General features: G+C 39.1%; 1 protein-coding gene across 2 annotated transcripts in view; it reads left to right on the forward strand.

Annotated features, from left to right (window-relative positions):
• Positions 1–425: 425 nt before the first annotated feature.
• The window catches only part of MEGF11 (multiple EGF like domains 11), a gene marked incomplete at both ends in the record, with an annotated part of 187512 nt that continues 171442 nt past the window's right edge, over positions 426–16495 (forward strand). For both annotated transcript variants that reach the window (XM_079540713.1, XM_079540714.1), the window contains 3 exons: positions 426–541; positions 2992–3093; positions 3993–4093. In XM_079540713.1, coding sequence (XP_079396839.1) covers positions 426–541; positions 2992–3093; positions 3993–4093 — 319 coding nt within the window. The remainder of the gene's footprint in view (positions 542–2991; positions 3094–3992; positions 4094–16495) is intronic.

Raw genomic sequence — 16495 nt, forward strand, 5'->3', positions numbered from 1 at the left:
TGACCTCCATCATTCTAAATAATCTTCCATCTGAAAGTTGAAAAACGAATTGATTTTTCATTCAGTCACGTAATAAGCAGGTGTCTCAGATCTAGCTTACTGCATTGGCTCATGTTAAACCACATTTAAATAAATCAAAGGAGCATTCGGATAGTCTTCCATTTGCCTATAAGCTGATGGGAGAACAGATTGTTTTAACACCTCAGATATTTATTTTGTCAGTACAGATAGACAGCCATAAAGAACATCAGTATCAGAGAGATTCTTTGGAAGAGCTGATAGTGCTATCATTCTTTGGGTAGCTCAATCATCAAGTCACATAGTATCTGGATTTGCACAAAAGCAAGAATGAAATCACCTAGAAAGATGTTTTCTCAATATTCTCTCTAATGACCATACTTTCTTTTCTTTATCTAGGTACAACAATGATGGCTCAATTGCTTTTCTGGTGGATTCTAAAAGGGCTTTTTCTGTCTTTTCTGCTCAAAACTGCTCTGTCCCTAAACCCAGATGATCCGAATGTTTGTAGTCATTGGGAAAGGTAATCTAAAACATGGCAGTGTTTTGTTTGACTAGGCATTTCAGATATGTACATTTAAAAGTCAAAATAAGAGCTAAATACTTCTCTGCCTCATGGAAGCATGTGGGTCTGTGTGACAGAAACAGCAATGCTGAGTTCCTTTGTGGATTTCCACCATCCTGAAGGAACAGGTTCCATACCTAGGGTAAATCCTTGTATTGCCTATCTGCTTGGCTGTGCTTTCCTCCTCCATAGCTTCAGCTGCAGGACTGCACTAACCTTTTTTTCATGTATCTTGAAGAGACCCAGTGAAATGGTGACCTTGTTCTGTCTTGCATCTTTTCTGGTTGTTGCTGAGCAAAGCTATTACAGACTTTGTCTAAGTTTTAAGCCCTTCCTGTTGCAACATGCAGGTTTATACAGTATGTCCTGAACTTTGTGACTTTATCTGCCAATTTCATGCCAGTATCAAAGAGTACCTTCATGAAAGCACCAAGAATTAAAGGCTCTGATAATTCTGTTCTATTGTTAGTGTCCTTGTCCTAAAAGTGGATCTGTGCAGGAGAGTTCTTACAAGTACTCAGAAACCCTCTAGCTTTGATAGGGTTCACGTTCATGCAGGGTCTGTTTGAAGAGGCTGAAGTTGCTGTGCTCTTAAGTTCAATTTGCTTTATTTTCTATTCTGTTCTGTGGTTTAGTTCCACATAGATGTGAATTACTGTACATTTTGGCAAAATAAACCCCTTAACGAGCAAAAATGGAAGCATACTTTAATGGCTCTATGTTTCGATTTTAGAAGCCTTCACTAGAGAATTAACTGTTTGTAGGTAATGGAGCTGCAAAGCAAAGGCTAAGCATGTTGAGGAATAGGATTGTGCAGTCTGTATTGTGAGGTGAAGTGCATTCAGAGCACAGGAATAAAATATTGATTTTGTCTGAAGAAAGTCAGCAACCTGGAGACCCAATCAAGGAGAAACAAAAATTAAATACCAAAATTGATTGGTTGTACTGACCAAGATGACTTTGTTACTTAGATGTTAATAAATCAAAGGGAAAAGATTATTAGAGCAATAGTGGGATAACAAAGAAAGGATCATAAAGTAATGATCAAGAATGTCTTACATTAATAACAAACAATATAAATATTTTACATTTTGGCGTTAGTATTTGTAAAAAGCCCTGCTGTCAAAACCAACAAATTGTGACAAAGGACAGAAGCAGCATCTAGTTCAATCTTGGCTTGCCTAGAAAGGGACTGACAAGCAGGGCAGTAAGAGCCCAGTCGTTGATTTCAAGCCAGTGAGACCCAACAAGCAAATACTCCGGTGTTCCCTTTAGGGTGCAGTCTCATGGGCTGAATCACACCAGCAGTCCCATCGATGGGAAGGAAATTGCTTGGATGATTAAGGCAGTCGATACAATGAATGACTTGGAGGGTCTGATTCTTGGGTCTCGACCGTGCCTAGAAAGATTCTAGTGTGATTCTCTAAGATAAAGCAGAGCTTGTTTTCAGATAGGAACCTGAGATTCTGCATCTCTTCAGCAGTGTACACATTTACTGTAGAGCAATACAACGTTCTGTGTTGGTTAGATCTGCGTTCCCAAGTCATGTGTCTGTTCCGGAAACTTTAACTGTATTCATAGTAATTAATGCAGTACCTGGTGCATAAATCTGCTATGTCTGGGGAAGGAGATTGCTGAATTCTTCGTATTGTTGGAGCTCTGGGATTCCTTATCACTTTGCTCAGTTTTTGCTAATGTCTTTTCATTTGTACAATCATGCATAATCACATATCTCAAAGAGTTCTAAATCTAGATACCAGTTAACTCATGATCACAGAGTCTTCAGTTAGTTCTGAACTTCTGTTACAGATTAAAAAGATTAAATTTATGCATTTCAAAGGCCCTTGAGCCTCTTACAAATCATCCAATTTGACTGGTGCAACCAGCATTTGAAGTAATGAGTCTTCATAAAAAAAAGAAGTGAAAGGGTCCCATCATGCTGGTAAAACACAGCAGTGTTTTGTTAATATGAGCACTTATTACCATTGTTTAATACAAGCAAAAATTAACAATCCTAGACTGGTATGCAACTGAGACATTTTAAAAGCACAATGCTTTTCTCTTTTAGAATATGTACTGCCTAGTTAACCAAATGCCCTTTTCATCTTTTAAAACAAATGTGAAGTTTAATAACATTTGCTTCTTTTCCAGAAGGGAGAGTTTTATGACTCAGGCTGAAATCTCTATGCCTAGTTCAGTTACAGAGCCCAAGTTAGAAGCGTTTCCAAAACTTTAAGTAAGAGCTGTGGTTTAAGGAAACCCTTTTCCAGTTCTGGATAAGGCCTGAAATTTCTAAGACCATTGATTTAATTATTTCTCATACTGGAATTAGATGAGCAGCATATTCAGGGAGCTGAAGCTTTTCATGTTGCAGTGAACCGTCTTTCACTTTCTTTCTTTGCTTCTAGCTATGCTGTGACAGTACAGGAATCCTATGCTCATCCTTTTGATCAGATCTATTATACAAGATGTACTGACATACTGAACTGGTTCAAGTGCACTAGACACAGGTAAGAGCTGATCCCCAGATATTTTAATTTTGGCTTTTCATCTTTTCATGTAGCTTCTTGTTTTCTCAAGCTGTGATGGCATTCTAGTAGAGATATGTGCTGAAAGATGTATTTTGGTGCATTAACCAGGCTTTTTGGCATTCCACAACATTGTTTGAGGTAGAGAGATTTTTGCATGTCTAATCACACAGTGTGGTCCATGAGCACAATAATGGTATGTGTCGTTCTCAGGCTTCATTGCTAATGCTGTGAGTAACTCTAGAAAAGCTACAGAAAGCTTCACTCCTTTCAGTATCTGTTCATTGCAGATTCTGTTAGGGAAAGCATGCTTTAAGTACTGAATTGAGATTACAGTGTCTTTTTTCAGGGCACTAAGACCTTGGAAGGGTTAGAAAGCTAAAAAAAAAATAAAAATCATCATTTTGGGGTTAAATTCATGTTTTGTGTAATCAAGAGCAGTTTTCGTTGTGGTTATTTCTTATGTAGCATGCTGAATAGGTGGTCTCCATAGAAAATTCTGTTTACTCCAACCTGGGCAGTTCTGTGATTCCGTGATGATAGCTGACCTTGCTCATACACAGAAATGAATTGTTTATTGTTAAAGAAACTCCTTGCCCATAATTTGACACAGGCATGGTGTTTTAAGATAGCAGTCCTAGGAAAGGCTGCAGTGATTGACTGTTGTGAGTACTGTGTTCATAACACAACTTATATTTCAAGTTTCAAAACAAGTATTGATCTTTTTTTTTTTTTTTATTGTGGCTATTAATATTGAAAGCTCTCATGCATTTTAAAATAATTATTGAATGCTATCCTTAGTATAATTTAACACAAATATAATTCCAACAGTGAGCATTGATTTTCAATATTGTCAAATGGCTTTCTGTCTCGCAATTTAGAATAAGTTATAAAACGGCGTATCGAAGAGGACTCAGAACGATGTACCGGCGCAGATCTCAGTGCTGTCCTGGATATTATGAAAGTGGAGACTACTGCATCCGTATGTACATAGATTTGATCCAGATGTGTCAGTTAGAAGGAGTGTTCTGGAGGGAGCGTGGACAACTTAAAGATGTATTGCAGTAGTTATATTGGGGACTGACTCTCAGAGCTGCTCAGAACTTTCAGGTCTCACTGGTTTCAGTCAGAACTGCAGGTAGAGAACATTTCCACTGTGTGCATTTCAAGCACCTTAGTAACGTTTTTGGCTGAAATCACTGGGGATAGAGTTAATCAAGTTCCTGAGTGCTTTCCTGATTCAGACCTTACTTTGGGGAGTCATTTATCTAAGTATGCACTAATGTTAAAGGATTAGTGGAACTGAGAGCACTCTCAGGAATGAACTGCTGCATAGTTTAAGAGGCATAAAGTTAGCACTTCTTAACTTTCAAAGTTCTTACTTTAGCTAAGAGCAGTTAAAACTCACAGTGCTTCATATGGTTGCTGAGAATGATTCTACTCTGTAGAAAATTTCATAAAAATCAGAAAAGCATTGTTCTGATTACACTGCAGAAGTAAACAAAAACCTTGGAGTCTGTTAGGTCAGTATGAGAGTGACAAAAGGGAAATGGATCTTTGTTAATTAAAAATGTTGTGTCCATTAAGGGTGTATTTGGAGGGGATCTCTTGTCTCCATCTTGTTAAAATGGGATTATGATGATGCAAGAAAAAGGCAAGTTTTTGTTAAGTATCAGAATGCAAGTTCTGTAGACAGATTTAAGCAGATTGCCACGAAAGTAATGCCTCCTATTTATTTCCATGGAAACTACAGCAGGTACCTATATTGCACTTGTAGTATTTAAGCACCTCAAAAACATGAACAGGCCCTAATGTCATTTGGAATTACCATTATGGCAATCAATTAATGAAAAGGGGCTTTGAATTGCACGAAATTACCAGTTCTTGGTAATTCATAAGGCATCGGAATTACTGTTATTTCGCAGACAGAGGAATAATTCGATCTTTCGAAATGCAGAGCACTGTGACTCAACTCCTATAAAACACTGAAAGGAGCCCAAGGCCTTTGCTAAAATCCCCCCTCTGCTAAATATGCACTTACCTTTAAATTTCCCAGGTGTCTGTATCATTTCAGCAGCTATTGCACATGCTATTATTGCCAACTTTAACCTTGAGTCTCAATATCCTATCTGGCACAGATCGTATTTATTTTTACTTTTCTCTCTGCAATCTATTGATCTATTTTTTTCTAATTGCCATACTGTCTGCAACAAGGGTAGAACTCTATAGACTTTCTGAGAAGGCTTGCAGGATATTAAAAATTATTTTAAAATGTTCTTTTTCCTCAGGAATAGTACTGAGAGAGTTCTCTTACTGCTGTTGCCTGGCATACGGTGTACACCAAAGGTTTGCTAATGCAGAACAGAGAGTAGTTTTCTGATCAGACCAGGAATTTTGTGTTTGAGTGCAGACTACGCCTACATTCTCTCTGTTATCACATGTGCAGGAGTCAGGTTCTTAAATTTCATTATCTTCATGTTTATACAGACAGAGTTCGTGTCAGGGACATTCTCTATTTATTCTCCTTCCTGGAAGATCTGATCAGTGTGTGCAGCTGGGAAGGAAATGAAAGAAGTTCTCCATCCTGATTGCTAGTAGATACTTGGTGTTGTTGTTTTAATACTACAAGAAGCCACAGTAACAAAAAAAAAAAGCCCTGAAGACACTCTGGCCCCACAGCCAGCAGTTTGAAGGCACAACGGTGTTTAGCTGAAGTGATCTTCCCTTTTCCCATCTCGTCCCTTTCTTTCAGGCACATGATATGCTCGTCCCATTAGTTTTGTATCTTTTTTCATGATATGTTCCTGCCCCAACAAGGAAATTCTCCCATTCCTCATTCTTTGCAGTCAACAGTTAATTTCATTTTCGTTCCTTGTGGCACCTCTCTGCTTTTGCCTCTTTCCTTAATTTCCCTTTCCCTTTTCTTTTTTTAAACTGGTATTTTTCTGTGCTTTCCTGATAAGGAAATCTAGTACCCTTGTCCCTCGTTACTCTAGACACGGTCAGTGCTTGCTCTTTTGATGGCAGCTGTGCAGGAGAGAGGTCAGGAGACATTATCAGAATCTTCCCAGTTGGCTGTCCAGTTATGGGGCAACGTGGTTTGGAGATGAAAGTACTTCCAGTAAGCCCCACTGACACAAGCAAAAGGAACCTTCAGCCCTGCAGAGAAAGTTCTCCTTGCTCAGTCAGCCCTTTAAAATCTATTCCATTAGCAATCGTGGAAGCCACTACAACATGAGGAAGAGAGTACATCCCGCAGTGAGTCTGATGATCAAAAGAAAGTTTTGATTAAAAAACAGTGTGTAGATTAGAGGCTAATTGGTTCTTCTTTCATTAATATCAGCCCTTATTTCTTGCAGAAGTTAAATAGCTATGTAATTAACAATGACATGTTTAGACTATTGAAGGCTGGGTTTAAATCTCTATTAATGTCTCCTCCTTTGGTTTTAAAGCAGGCTTGTAGCTACAGTTTTGATCTTTTCCTTTCTCATTTACTATTTTTTAAAGGAATGTCAGTGATACGGTGTTTTTTTTTTTTTTTCTGTGTCCTCCAGTTGGGACTTTCTTAATGGATTAGGTCTAATATAAGTGAGATTGGATACAAAGAAGAAATTATTCACTCTGAGAAGAAGTGAGGCAGGGGTGCAGGCTGCCTAGAGAAGCTGTGAATGCTTCATCCCTGGAAGTGTTCAGGACCAGGTTGGATGTGGCCTTGATGTAGCGAGAGGTGTGCCTGCCCTTTGCAAGAGGGCTGGACTAGCTGGTCCCTAAAGGCTTCTTCCAACCCAGCCCGTTCAGATTAATCGATTCTGCCCTCCTTACTTCTTGCTTTACCATTCTTTCCTTGGTGGCTTTCCCTTTTTTTGTATCTTCATATGCTACCACTTCCAAAAATGTGGAATTTGGGCAAAAGATGAAATCATTAAAATTTTTGAGGGATATGCTATACATCTAGCCTGAACTACTCAGTCTAAAAAATTTTGCTGTATGAAATTGTCTTCTTTGTGCCTGCGAAAGGCTTGGAATAATTTTGTATTGTAATGGTATTCAAAAAATATCACCTGAAGAATACTAAAAACACCCATCAGCATTTTTCCATCAATATCTTAGGAATGCTTGCCACCATTCTGATAGTTTTGCAGAACAATTCCATATCTGTGAATGTGCTTGTATGTGACGCAGCTTCTCACTGAACTGTCCCTGAAAACAAACAGCACACGCTGGGCAATAAATCAGAGTAACCCTGATTTACTATACTATGTTTGCTAAGGTAAGCTTTTGGCAGAGCAAATGCATAAACTGCAGAAAATCTTTTTTAAAACAACCTCAGACTTCAACTACCCTTCAAGTTTTTTGCACAGACATTTTAAGATTATTGTCTCAATTAGTATCTGTGATATAACATCTCTGAATACTTTCCTCCTCAAAGAATGAAAACAAAAGCCACAAGAAAGCACTGCAGGAACATCACATGGCTCTTTCATTATTTTGCTCTCTGAGTGGATCATAACCGACTACTTCCCTTTAAGAATATGTCATGTGGAAAGATCCCCTCTGTACTAAATGGATGTCTTTTTGTCTGAGAGACCAGTGCTTTTTTCAGCCTATCCAGTTTAATCTTATTCTTGCTCTGCAGATTATATAAAAGAGAAGTTTATGCTAGGTAACAAAGGGTCAGAGACCCAAGAATCGGGAAGAAGGAAAAAAAGCATCTGCTTTTCTCTGATTTTTTTGACAGGAAAGAAAAAAAGCAACTACCAAGTTGAAAGTTGAGAATTTACCTTTTTTTTATAGATTGATACATTTTCATCTTTAAGAGTTTTATTTGTCGTTGTCAGGCCTTACTCTTTCCCTGTAGTATATAAATCTACACGATGTGACAGGATTTAATAAAGACGAGATTAGTGATTTAACAATCTTATTTGCTGTCATTTACCCATCATTCAAAGCTGACAGTATTCAGTAGAGTTATAAATTGACCATTTCATGGTTCTTTCCTTTCTTGACCAAGGTCTTATTGATCTCAGATTGTTTCTCAACACTCAGGTTTCCACGTTACAATTGCCACAGCCATCATTAAGGGCTTTTTGACTTTGACAAATCTTTGTGTAGAGAAATGCTTGGTCTCAGTGGTTGAATCTTAATTTCTCACCTACTGTGGTAGTTCACCCAGACCAGAGGTTTGAGGATGCTGTCAGGTTTGCATGAGGTTGTTTGGCCATCTTTCCAGCTAACTTGTACCTGATGCCTTTCATAAATGTCAAAAACAAATGAAGAGTTTGTTTTAATATCTGATTGGTGAAATTATGCAAATATCAGACCTGATTCCTTTGAAATAACATTTCATAAGTTCTGTCTGCAGGTACAGTGTGTGCTTTATATCACAGCAATGCCAACGTTCGCATTCGCTCAGACTCAAATCATATTTACAAGGTTGCACGCCTCGTGTAGTTTTTGTGATCTCTGAAAAGGCTGCCTTGTTGGAGCCATATGGCTGCACTGTTAAACATCTGTACCATAGAAGTAACAATTCCAAAGCTTCCTGCCATCTGGATGAATTACAATACTTGCAATTCAATGCATATGCTGCAGCAACACACCGACACTGCAGTCAAGTGTACTTATGATGAAAAGACAAATAATAGCTTATGTGAGCAGTGCAAAAGTTGTACACTCGTAGCAAATGTTGAATCAGCATCTTAAACTTCCTGAATATTCATAATGTTTGTGCATATCTCAGATTTGTTGGTTATTATCACTTTATGAGGCAGTAGCTCATTAACATTTTGGAAGAAATGTCCACCCCCGCTCCTCTCCTTCTCACCTCTCCTTTAAATTCCTTTTGGCCAGCGTTCCTGTAACGTGAAAATTTATTATTTGAAATCTGCTGGACTTAGGAAATATATTTTTCTTATCTTTACAGACACACATTAAAGCTGGTGCTTGTGCTTTCTGCAAAAGCCTTACTGTTACATTATTCAAGTACAGCATTCTGTACATCAATAATGCAACATAAATTAAGGGCAAATGATATAGCAGTACATAGATACTTTGTATCAGGGGACATTCTCCCTTTTTCTTTCTGATTTGAGATGTATGAATGCGGGAAAATGGTGTGGAAGGCCATTCTGCATAGTGTTATTAATTATAAAATTGAAATGACAGTAGGAGATGCTCTGAAATTCCTCCTTTTCTGTGCATTTGAGATGATTCCATATGGTTTTTTCCAGATAAGAATATGGGGAAAATAATTTGGATCTTGTGTTCTTGTCAGAGGGGAAATTTGCACAAGATTCAGCTTCAGGTCATGGTAGTAGCAGCAGGATCAGCAGCCTTACCACCGTGTGGTGGCTGGGAGGAATCCCTGTTTTCTATTGAAGGAGCAGGTGGGTTGATTAGAAAGCAACAGAAGGAGCGTGCAATAGAACTGTCTGCACTCAGCATGTGCTGCCATACTGCAGACCCAGGGGCTATATACCATGGCTCAATATACCATTTTTACAGAACATGGCTCTGCGAACATTAGAGGCCTTTGCTTATTCATTCTGAACATCCTGGGAGACTGGTGTGTGTGAGGAGGAAGAGGGAGACTCGCCATATTAGTAGATCTGTTCATCTTGTGGCGTAGAGACACCAGGGTTACTATTCAGCCTAAAGAAAACAGGAAGACCTCTTTGATGGGAAGGTGAAAAAATCAATTCTCATCTCCCATCCATCATTTTGTATTTGCAGTCAGCTTCTGGATGCTGATGGATTTGCAAAGATGCTGGTGGAGCGTAGTAATGAAATAAGGGCAGGACTTCTGGAACAAATGCAGTAGAAGCAGGAGAAACAAAATGTTCATGCAGGGAAATGAGAACAGCATAAAGGCGGAAAGGAAACTGTGCTGAAGCTATATAATGTCTCAGGGGGCTTAATAAATATGAGAAGAAAAATTATGCAAGCATTATACTTAGAAAAAGATCCAGACTGTTGCTAGAGTAGCAGTAGAAAAGGTTTTCTGGCTGCTATGGGCAATCTCAGTTTGACTGGATGAAAGGATGCAGGGAATATACAAAAGGAGGCTCTGGATCTGGGGTACTCAATAGTATTCATGTTAATAGCCTAGATGCCTGGAAGCTTCAACAGGGTTGGAAAAAAAGACGTAAGAATCACAGATATGAATTCATTGTTGAATTCAAAGAAAAAACTATGCAGGATAAAGTTTTGTACCTTCATTTGCCCACTTTTAGCAAAGACAGTTTGGGCCCCTGCTGCTTTAAATTCAGCACAGATCCACTGTGTGGAAGTGAACATCCTCAGTCACTTCAATGTCTCTATTCCCTTTTAAAATCCCTTCCTCCTCCTCCTGCTTTAATGCACTTCAGTGTCGTTAATGTTAGTTTGCACTCATCTAGACAGGGCGCTGGTTCTAATCCACGCCAGCTCAGACCTTCCTTTGGTGGTTGTCCATTCTCTAGTATAGGCTTGCAAAAACAAAATCCTGCCCATCCCAAACATGAGTGAGCTGTTGTTCAGCACATTTACCTACAGGGCATTTGCTACAGAACTCCAGAAGATTTTTCCCTCCAAAAGAGTTAGAAGCTCATTAGGAATCCAGACAAATGGTGAGATGAGTTAACTTACTGAAATACAGAGTCAGAAAGATGACAGGTGTGTGAAGTGAAAATAAAGTTTAAAACTGAAGTTGTTTTCTTAACCACTCCTCTACATTCTTCTCCTATTTACTAGGTTTATTTCCTCATGCTCTGAAGAAGTTTGAAAGCCTAGTAAGGTAGGAGAGGGAGAAAGATGGAGAGGAAATAATGTTGTCTAAATCAAGATGGCCTTCAGAAAGAGTTTCTGTGTCTCTACTTACAAAACCTGTGATAGCAGCACTGTAGTTTCCTCTGGCTGCAACCCTCCCTTCCCAGAGGGTTTTATAGGCCCATCCCAGAGCCTATAAAACAACAGTTCTAGTCACATGGGAACCTGCTGGTTGAGTGCTGGGACAGCTCTAGGACAAGCTCCCTGTTGACTGAAGAAAACGGCCACCATACCATAGGCCAGATCCAGTTACAGTCACCCCTTTTCCCCATTTCTAGGGGAAAACTTAGGTAGGCATCTTGTAAGACTGAAACTCTAAATGAGAATGTACCAGTATAACTACAGGAATGCCTGAAATTGCCTTATGGGTTTTTTTGGTCTTTCTACCTCTTGATTTTAATAGTGACAGGAGAATACATTCAAAGCTGGTGTGATCCACTCTTTTCAAATTCTTTTCATTTCAGAACATTGGAGAGGCTGAGCCAGTGCTGGCAGTTGTCTGGGCTGGCAGAGGGTTTGTGGCCTTGCTCCTGCCACCCTCTGTTCTCTCAACCATTTATAGCAGCCAGGGATGCCCTAAATATGTCAGCCTGTGCAGGCAGGAGGAAGTGTTTGGCTAGCTGGGTGCAGTTACTATAGTTCAGCTATTCTCCATCTCCTCTGCAACAGGAATGAGGCAGGAAGCACTTCACTGATGAAATTTGGACCAAGAAATGCACCTCAGGCCTAGGTGTTCTGCTTTCAGCATCTTCCTGCGCATAACATGTACGTCCCTCTTGTGAACTTTTGGAATGTATCTGTAGCTACTGTTTCTTCTTAGCAGTCCCTTCTAAAAATACAAGTGACATTCACTTTAGGAATAATACTATATGAGCTGCCATTTGAAACCGTACCAAGTTAGTTGAGTTTATTAATACTGATTTCTTAAATGCTGGGAATGGCTTTACTGGATGGGTGATCAGGCAGTTGTAGTTCTTCTCATTCCCAGTCACCTTTGTCCTGTGTGGCATGTGTTCTGTGTCTCATGGTAGGATAGTCATGCAATATTCCATGGACTTCCCAACACTTTTGCAGCTGCATCCATTTCTGATGAATATATGATAGCCTATAAAAATAGGCCAGCAACTCGTAGCTTAATGCAAGTTGATGGTACTATTACCAAGCAAGTCTTCACAAGTTGTAGAAAGTAATCACATATGGAAAATTTAAAAAAAAAAAAAGCTTTCAACTCTGCAACGTGTATAATCTAGAGCTAATGTGTAAAAAATATGAAGGTGCCAAATGATGCACGTGTGTGACTTTAGAGCTCACTTGTTCCTATTGAAACAGAATTTTTGCATGAGGACCCTGCCTTTCAGCGGTGATGAATGATACAGCTTCCATCAACTTAGAGCTGAGAAGAGTGGGCATGCACCATTTCTGAGCAGTGTTAACACCTCAACAACAATAAATGTCAGCTGTCACTGTTGAATTAACAGCTTATCTGCAGACTGAGTTGTGCTTTTGTATGGGTGCACATGGATGTGCTAATTCTTTCTTTAACTTTATACAGCGAAGCAACTTCCTGAGACATTTGCATGAGGAATTTTAGTAAAGTGGGTGAATAATGAAGCAAAACAGCAAGAGTTCTGCATGGGAAATAAAAAAGTGTGTTAAAGTGAAAGGGCTGGTGGTGAACTCAGGGTGCTCCAAGTACACATTAGTGGTAGTTTTCAGTTTGCAAGAGAGTCAGTTGGCAAGTCAGTTTGGTTCTGGTTCTCACCACAGTAAGATGATTAGGTTGGGTGATAGTTTCGAAAGCATCAGGTAACACTTCATAATCCAGTACAGGGTAAGATTATTAATCAAACATCAAAAAGGCTAATCAGAGAGAACTCTTCTAAGAAAGATCCACCCACAGCTACTTCCTCTGGAACCAGATACTCTTTGACTGTTTTCGTAGACATCTATTTTTCTTTCTGTTACAGGATTATAGCATCCCGCTTTATATTTGTGTGTTGTTGCACATGCTTTTCACTTCAATAAATGTGTTTAAGGCTCCTCAGGGAATTTTTTCATGAAACTCCAGACCGTTGCAGATATGATCGTGAAGCATTTTTAAATAATTTATCTTCAGTATTTGTAACACAAGTATTTGCTTCTGCAAAACTTGCTCTCTGGTGCAATAAGTCAAGAGACTTTTTCAATCTATTTAATCCCAAAACCTTCCTTCTTTTTATCAAGATTTTTCTTTTCTGAATACTGTGATTTACTTGTATTGCTGTAATGCTTAGAAATGTGTGCAAAGCCATGAAAAGATAGTCTTCCTTGAAAAAGCTTACAACTTAAGTGTGTAAATTGAACCAAATATAGAGACTTTTTCTGGTTAAGAAATAAGAAAGTGTGTATGAAGCACATTATAAGCATACTTTTAAAGAAATTAAACTAGATATTCAGTATAACAAGTAACATAAGTACGCTTTCAGTTACAGCAATGTTGTGCATATGCAAGCTCACTGAAGTATAAGTCATGGATTTGTACCTCAGAATTTGATATCTCCCCACTTACATTCACATGTCACTCTTCTGGAAATACACATTTTAAACAGAATTCCTTTTAAAAACGTCATTGAAATTTTTCATAATGATTATCCTTCCCCAAATATTGTGGAGTAGTTTTCTATAAACATAAATGCCATAAAAATTCCATGCAGTTTTTACCTTATAGTAAAGAGTGGGCAGCTTGAAACAGCTTCTGACTGTGTAGGTAAAAGTTTTTATTTTCTATGCCTGTCTTCTATTCTCAGGTAGTAGCATGAATCACAAGAACAGGAGAGTGTGTTTTGCCATGTCCCATTAATAGAAAATTTCTCTATACAATTAGGCATTACTAAGAAGTTGGACTTTAGTCTTAATCAGTTGACTTCCTGCAACCCAGAGTTGGTTACAGAAAGTTTGAATTAGTGGCTTCAGATAAGAATCAGTCCCCACAGTTATACAATAATTTGTTCCTGGGGTCTTTTTTTGCAGTTCTTTCAATAAGTTGCTATGAAACACATTACTGTGGTTCCTTTTGAAATGTGAGAAAAGTGAAAAGTGTTTGCATTTAAATATTCCATCCCCAGTAATGCTAGCGTTGCTCATACATTAACATGATCTTCAAACAGAATATACTTCTATTCTTGATTTCATCAGGGTGACCTTCATTTTCAGAGTGCAGCTTGATATGAAATGAAATCTGAAATGCATTGGCCCTCTAGGGCCCATGCCAAAAAATCGCCCGGTCTCAGTGACAGGTTTGCCTTCAGAAATTTCTCCATATTCAACCTATTTTTGTGAGAAACAAAGAAAAGGATTTTTGTTGGATTGGCTTGATGAAATTTGGAGTAAGAATGAAGAAAGAATTTGTGTGGAAAAATCAATGGTTTATTCAATGTGCTATAGACTAAAATTCATCTAGGGGAATTGGTGCGATTTTGTTTTACTCGATGTTGTATTGCTCAGCAAAGGTTGCACAAAGTACCGTGCGGTCCAGACATCTTGATCTAGTTTTGATCCGTTAGAAAAACATTTTTGATGCAGCCATGCTCAATCTTACACGCAGCGCATATCCTCAGCCTATGAAAATCAATCAGCAGTGGAGCTGTGTCATTTACTGACAGAAAATAAAATTTTCTTGCCATAAGGCCCACATTTCAGGGCGAGTCAGTAATCAGAGAACGATGGACAAGCAGCGATGCTACGAGATTCAAAAACAAACTGAAACTGGAATATGGTGGAAATTGCACACAAATAAATTCTCTTACTGCCCTGAGTGATTAATCTGTAGCAAGGGATGCGAGTGCTGTAATTCTGAGGTGGTTTCCCGAGAACAAGGCAAGACAGCTCGGTTATTGAGCGGGCTCTTCAGGCCCAGGTTGACAGATCAGGTTACTCTCTGTGAGTAGGTTTGGCTGTTTCTCCATCTGTTAGTGCAAAAGCTGAAAGGACGAGGCATTTCAGTTAGGTACAAGTTTTTCCCTTTTCTCCGACCCATCAAGAATTTCACTTCCTCTGACTACAGAAAAAGAAGAAATTTACCTGAGGTCGGGAACAGAATGACAGAGCTGGGGCCTCCTCTGGCAAATACTTGTGATCGCATTTGGTTTTGGTGCAGTGAGGTCTATCAGATCATATAGAGAGAAAAAGACGATGCCTAGGAGTGGATGTTAATATTTCTGTGTTTCTTGGAGGAAGACAGTAGTGCTGTTATGTTACTGAGGGTGCAATATAAAGCACAATTTGAGCAACGTAAAGCACAGATTTGCATAAAGTTTGCTGGTTGGATGAATCAAGTTTCAGCAGAAAATTAACTAGTGCAAATGTGCTTCCTACAAATTGCTGGAGAGAGCTGGTCAATTTACCTAAAAAATGGAAGGAGTAGACAGAGGACGCAAGAAGGGAAAAGCTTTCCTGGGTCATAGATTCTGCTCTGCTGATTCAGGATCTCTCTTAACCTCATTAACAGTTTGAACCAGTGGTAATGATTGTTTTAAACCCTGCAGTGAGGCAATGGGAAATCATTTACTAGAAGAAGTTAAATGCTGAAAATTATCCCACAGAATAATATTGTATTAAAATGTTGATTAGAAGAATTGATCTCAGCACAAGTCTTTCCCCTCAACATGGTAGAAAGCAATGATTGTTTCTAGTTGAAGCAGTGGCAGAAAATGCAAAAAATCAGTCTCGGGCCTGAAATGATCAACAATTACCAATAGCTAATTGATCTCTTAGGAGTTCTTTATGTGCTGAGATCCACTTTCTGTTGTGGCAGTGAGAAAGACCGAGCCCTAGACATGGTCGGTAGGTTGGGTGTATGACTTACCTTAAAGCAGTCGAGAGTTAACTTGAAGGTAGAATTTCTCTCTTCAGCCCACCATTCCAGCCTTGTTGCTTGTATCCCCTGCATGGACTGTCATCTCTGATTTTGGGGTCTTGCCTTTGTATTAGACACTAGTCATATATCTGCTGAAATGAGGCAGCAGAATTACAGAACTGTGGGTGCTTGAAGGGACCTGTAGAGATCACGCAGTCTAAAGATGTTTTGCCTTCATTGCAGAATTTGGTTAGTTTCTTAAACTTCACTTCTTAGTGTCTTTGCCCACATTCTTCTTGCCAGAGCTTCATTTGTTATTTTGTCTGCACATCTATGGATTTGTGTTGCTTTTACCCAGCCTTGCAAGCTGTCCCTTTTGCAGTGCAGGTGCACTTCAAAGATCAGAGTCCTGCAGTGCCTTCCCACAACTCCCTTTTCATGCTTGCCAGTATTGCAGAGCTCTTCTGTTATTCGCACAGCCAAAGATACAAAGTAGTTCAGCGTACTGACCCCAGTTCTGCTCTTCTGACATTTGCTGCTATTAGGAGGCTACTTTTCAGTTCTTATTCAGACATTGTAGAATGGTAAGTACTATCTCCCATTCCCTTTCTCTACCAGAGCAAGTGAAACCTATGGGGCATCCAAATGACACAGAGTCTGTTAAATGTGTGGCTCCCATTGACCTCTCCCTTTGCAGGACTCTAACTTTCACTATTACTGTCACTGGCACTGTTTCATGAACAC

The sequence above is a fragment of the Tetrao urogallus genome (genome assembly GCF_951394365.1).
Source record: "Tetrao urogallus genome assembly, chromosome: 11".
In the NCBI taxonomy this organism is placed as follows: Eukaryota; Metazoa; Chordata; class Aves; order Galliformes; family Phasianidae; genus Tetrao; species Tetrao urogallus.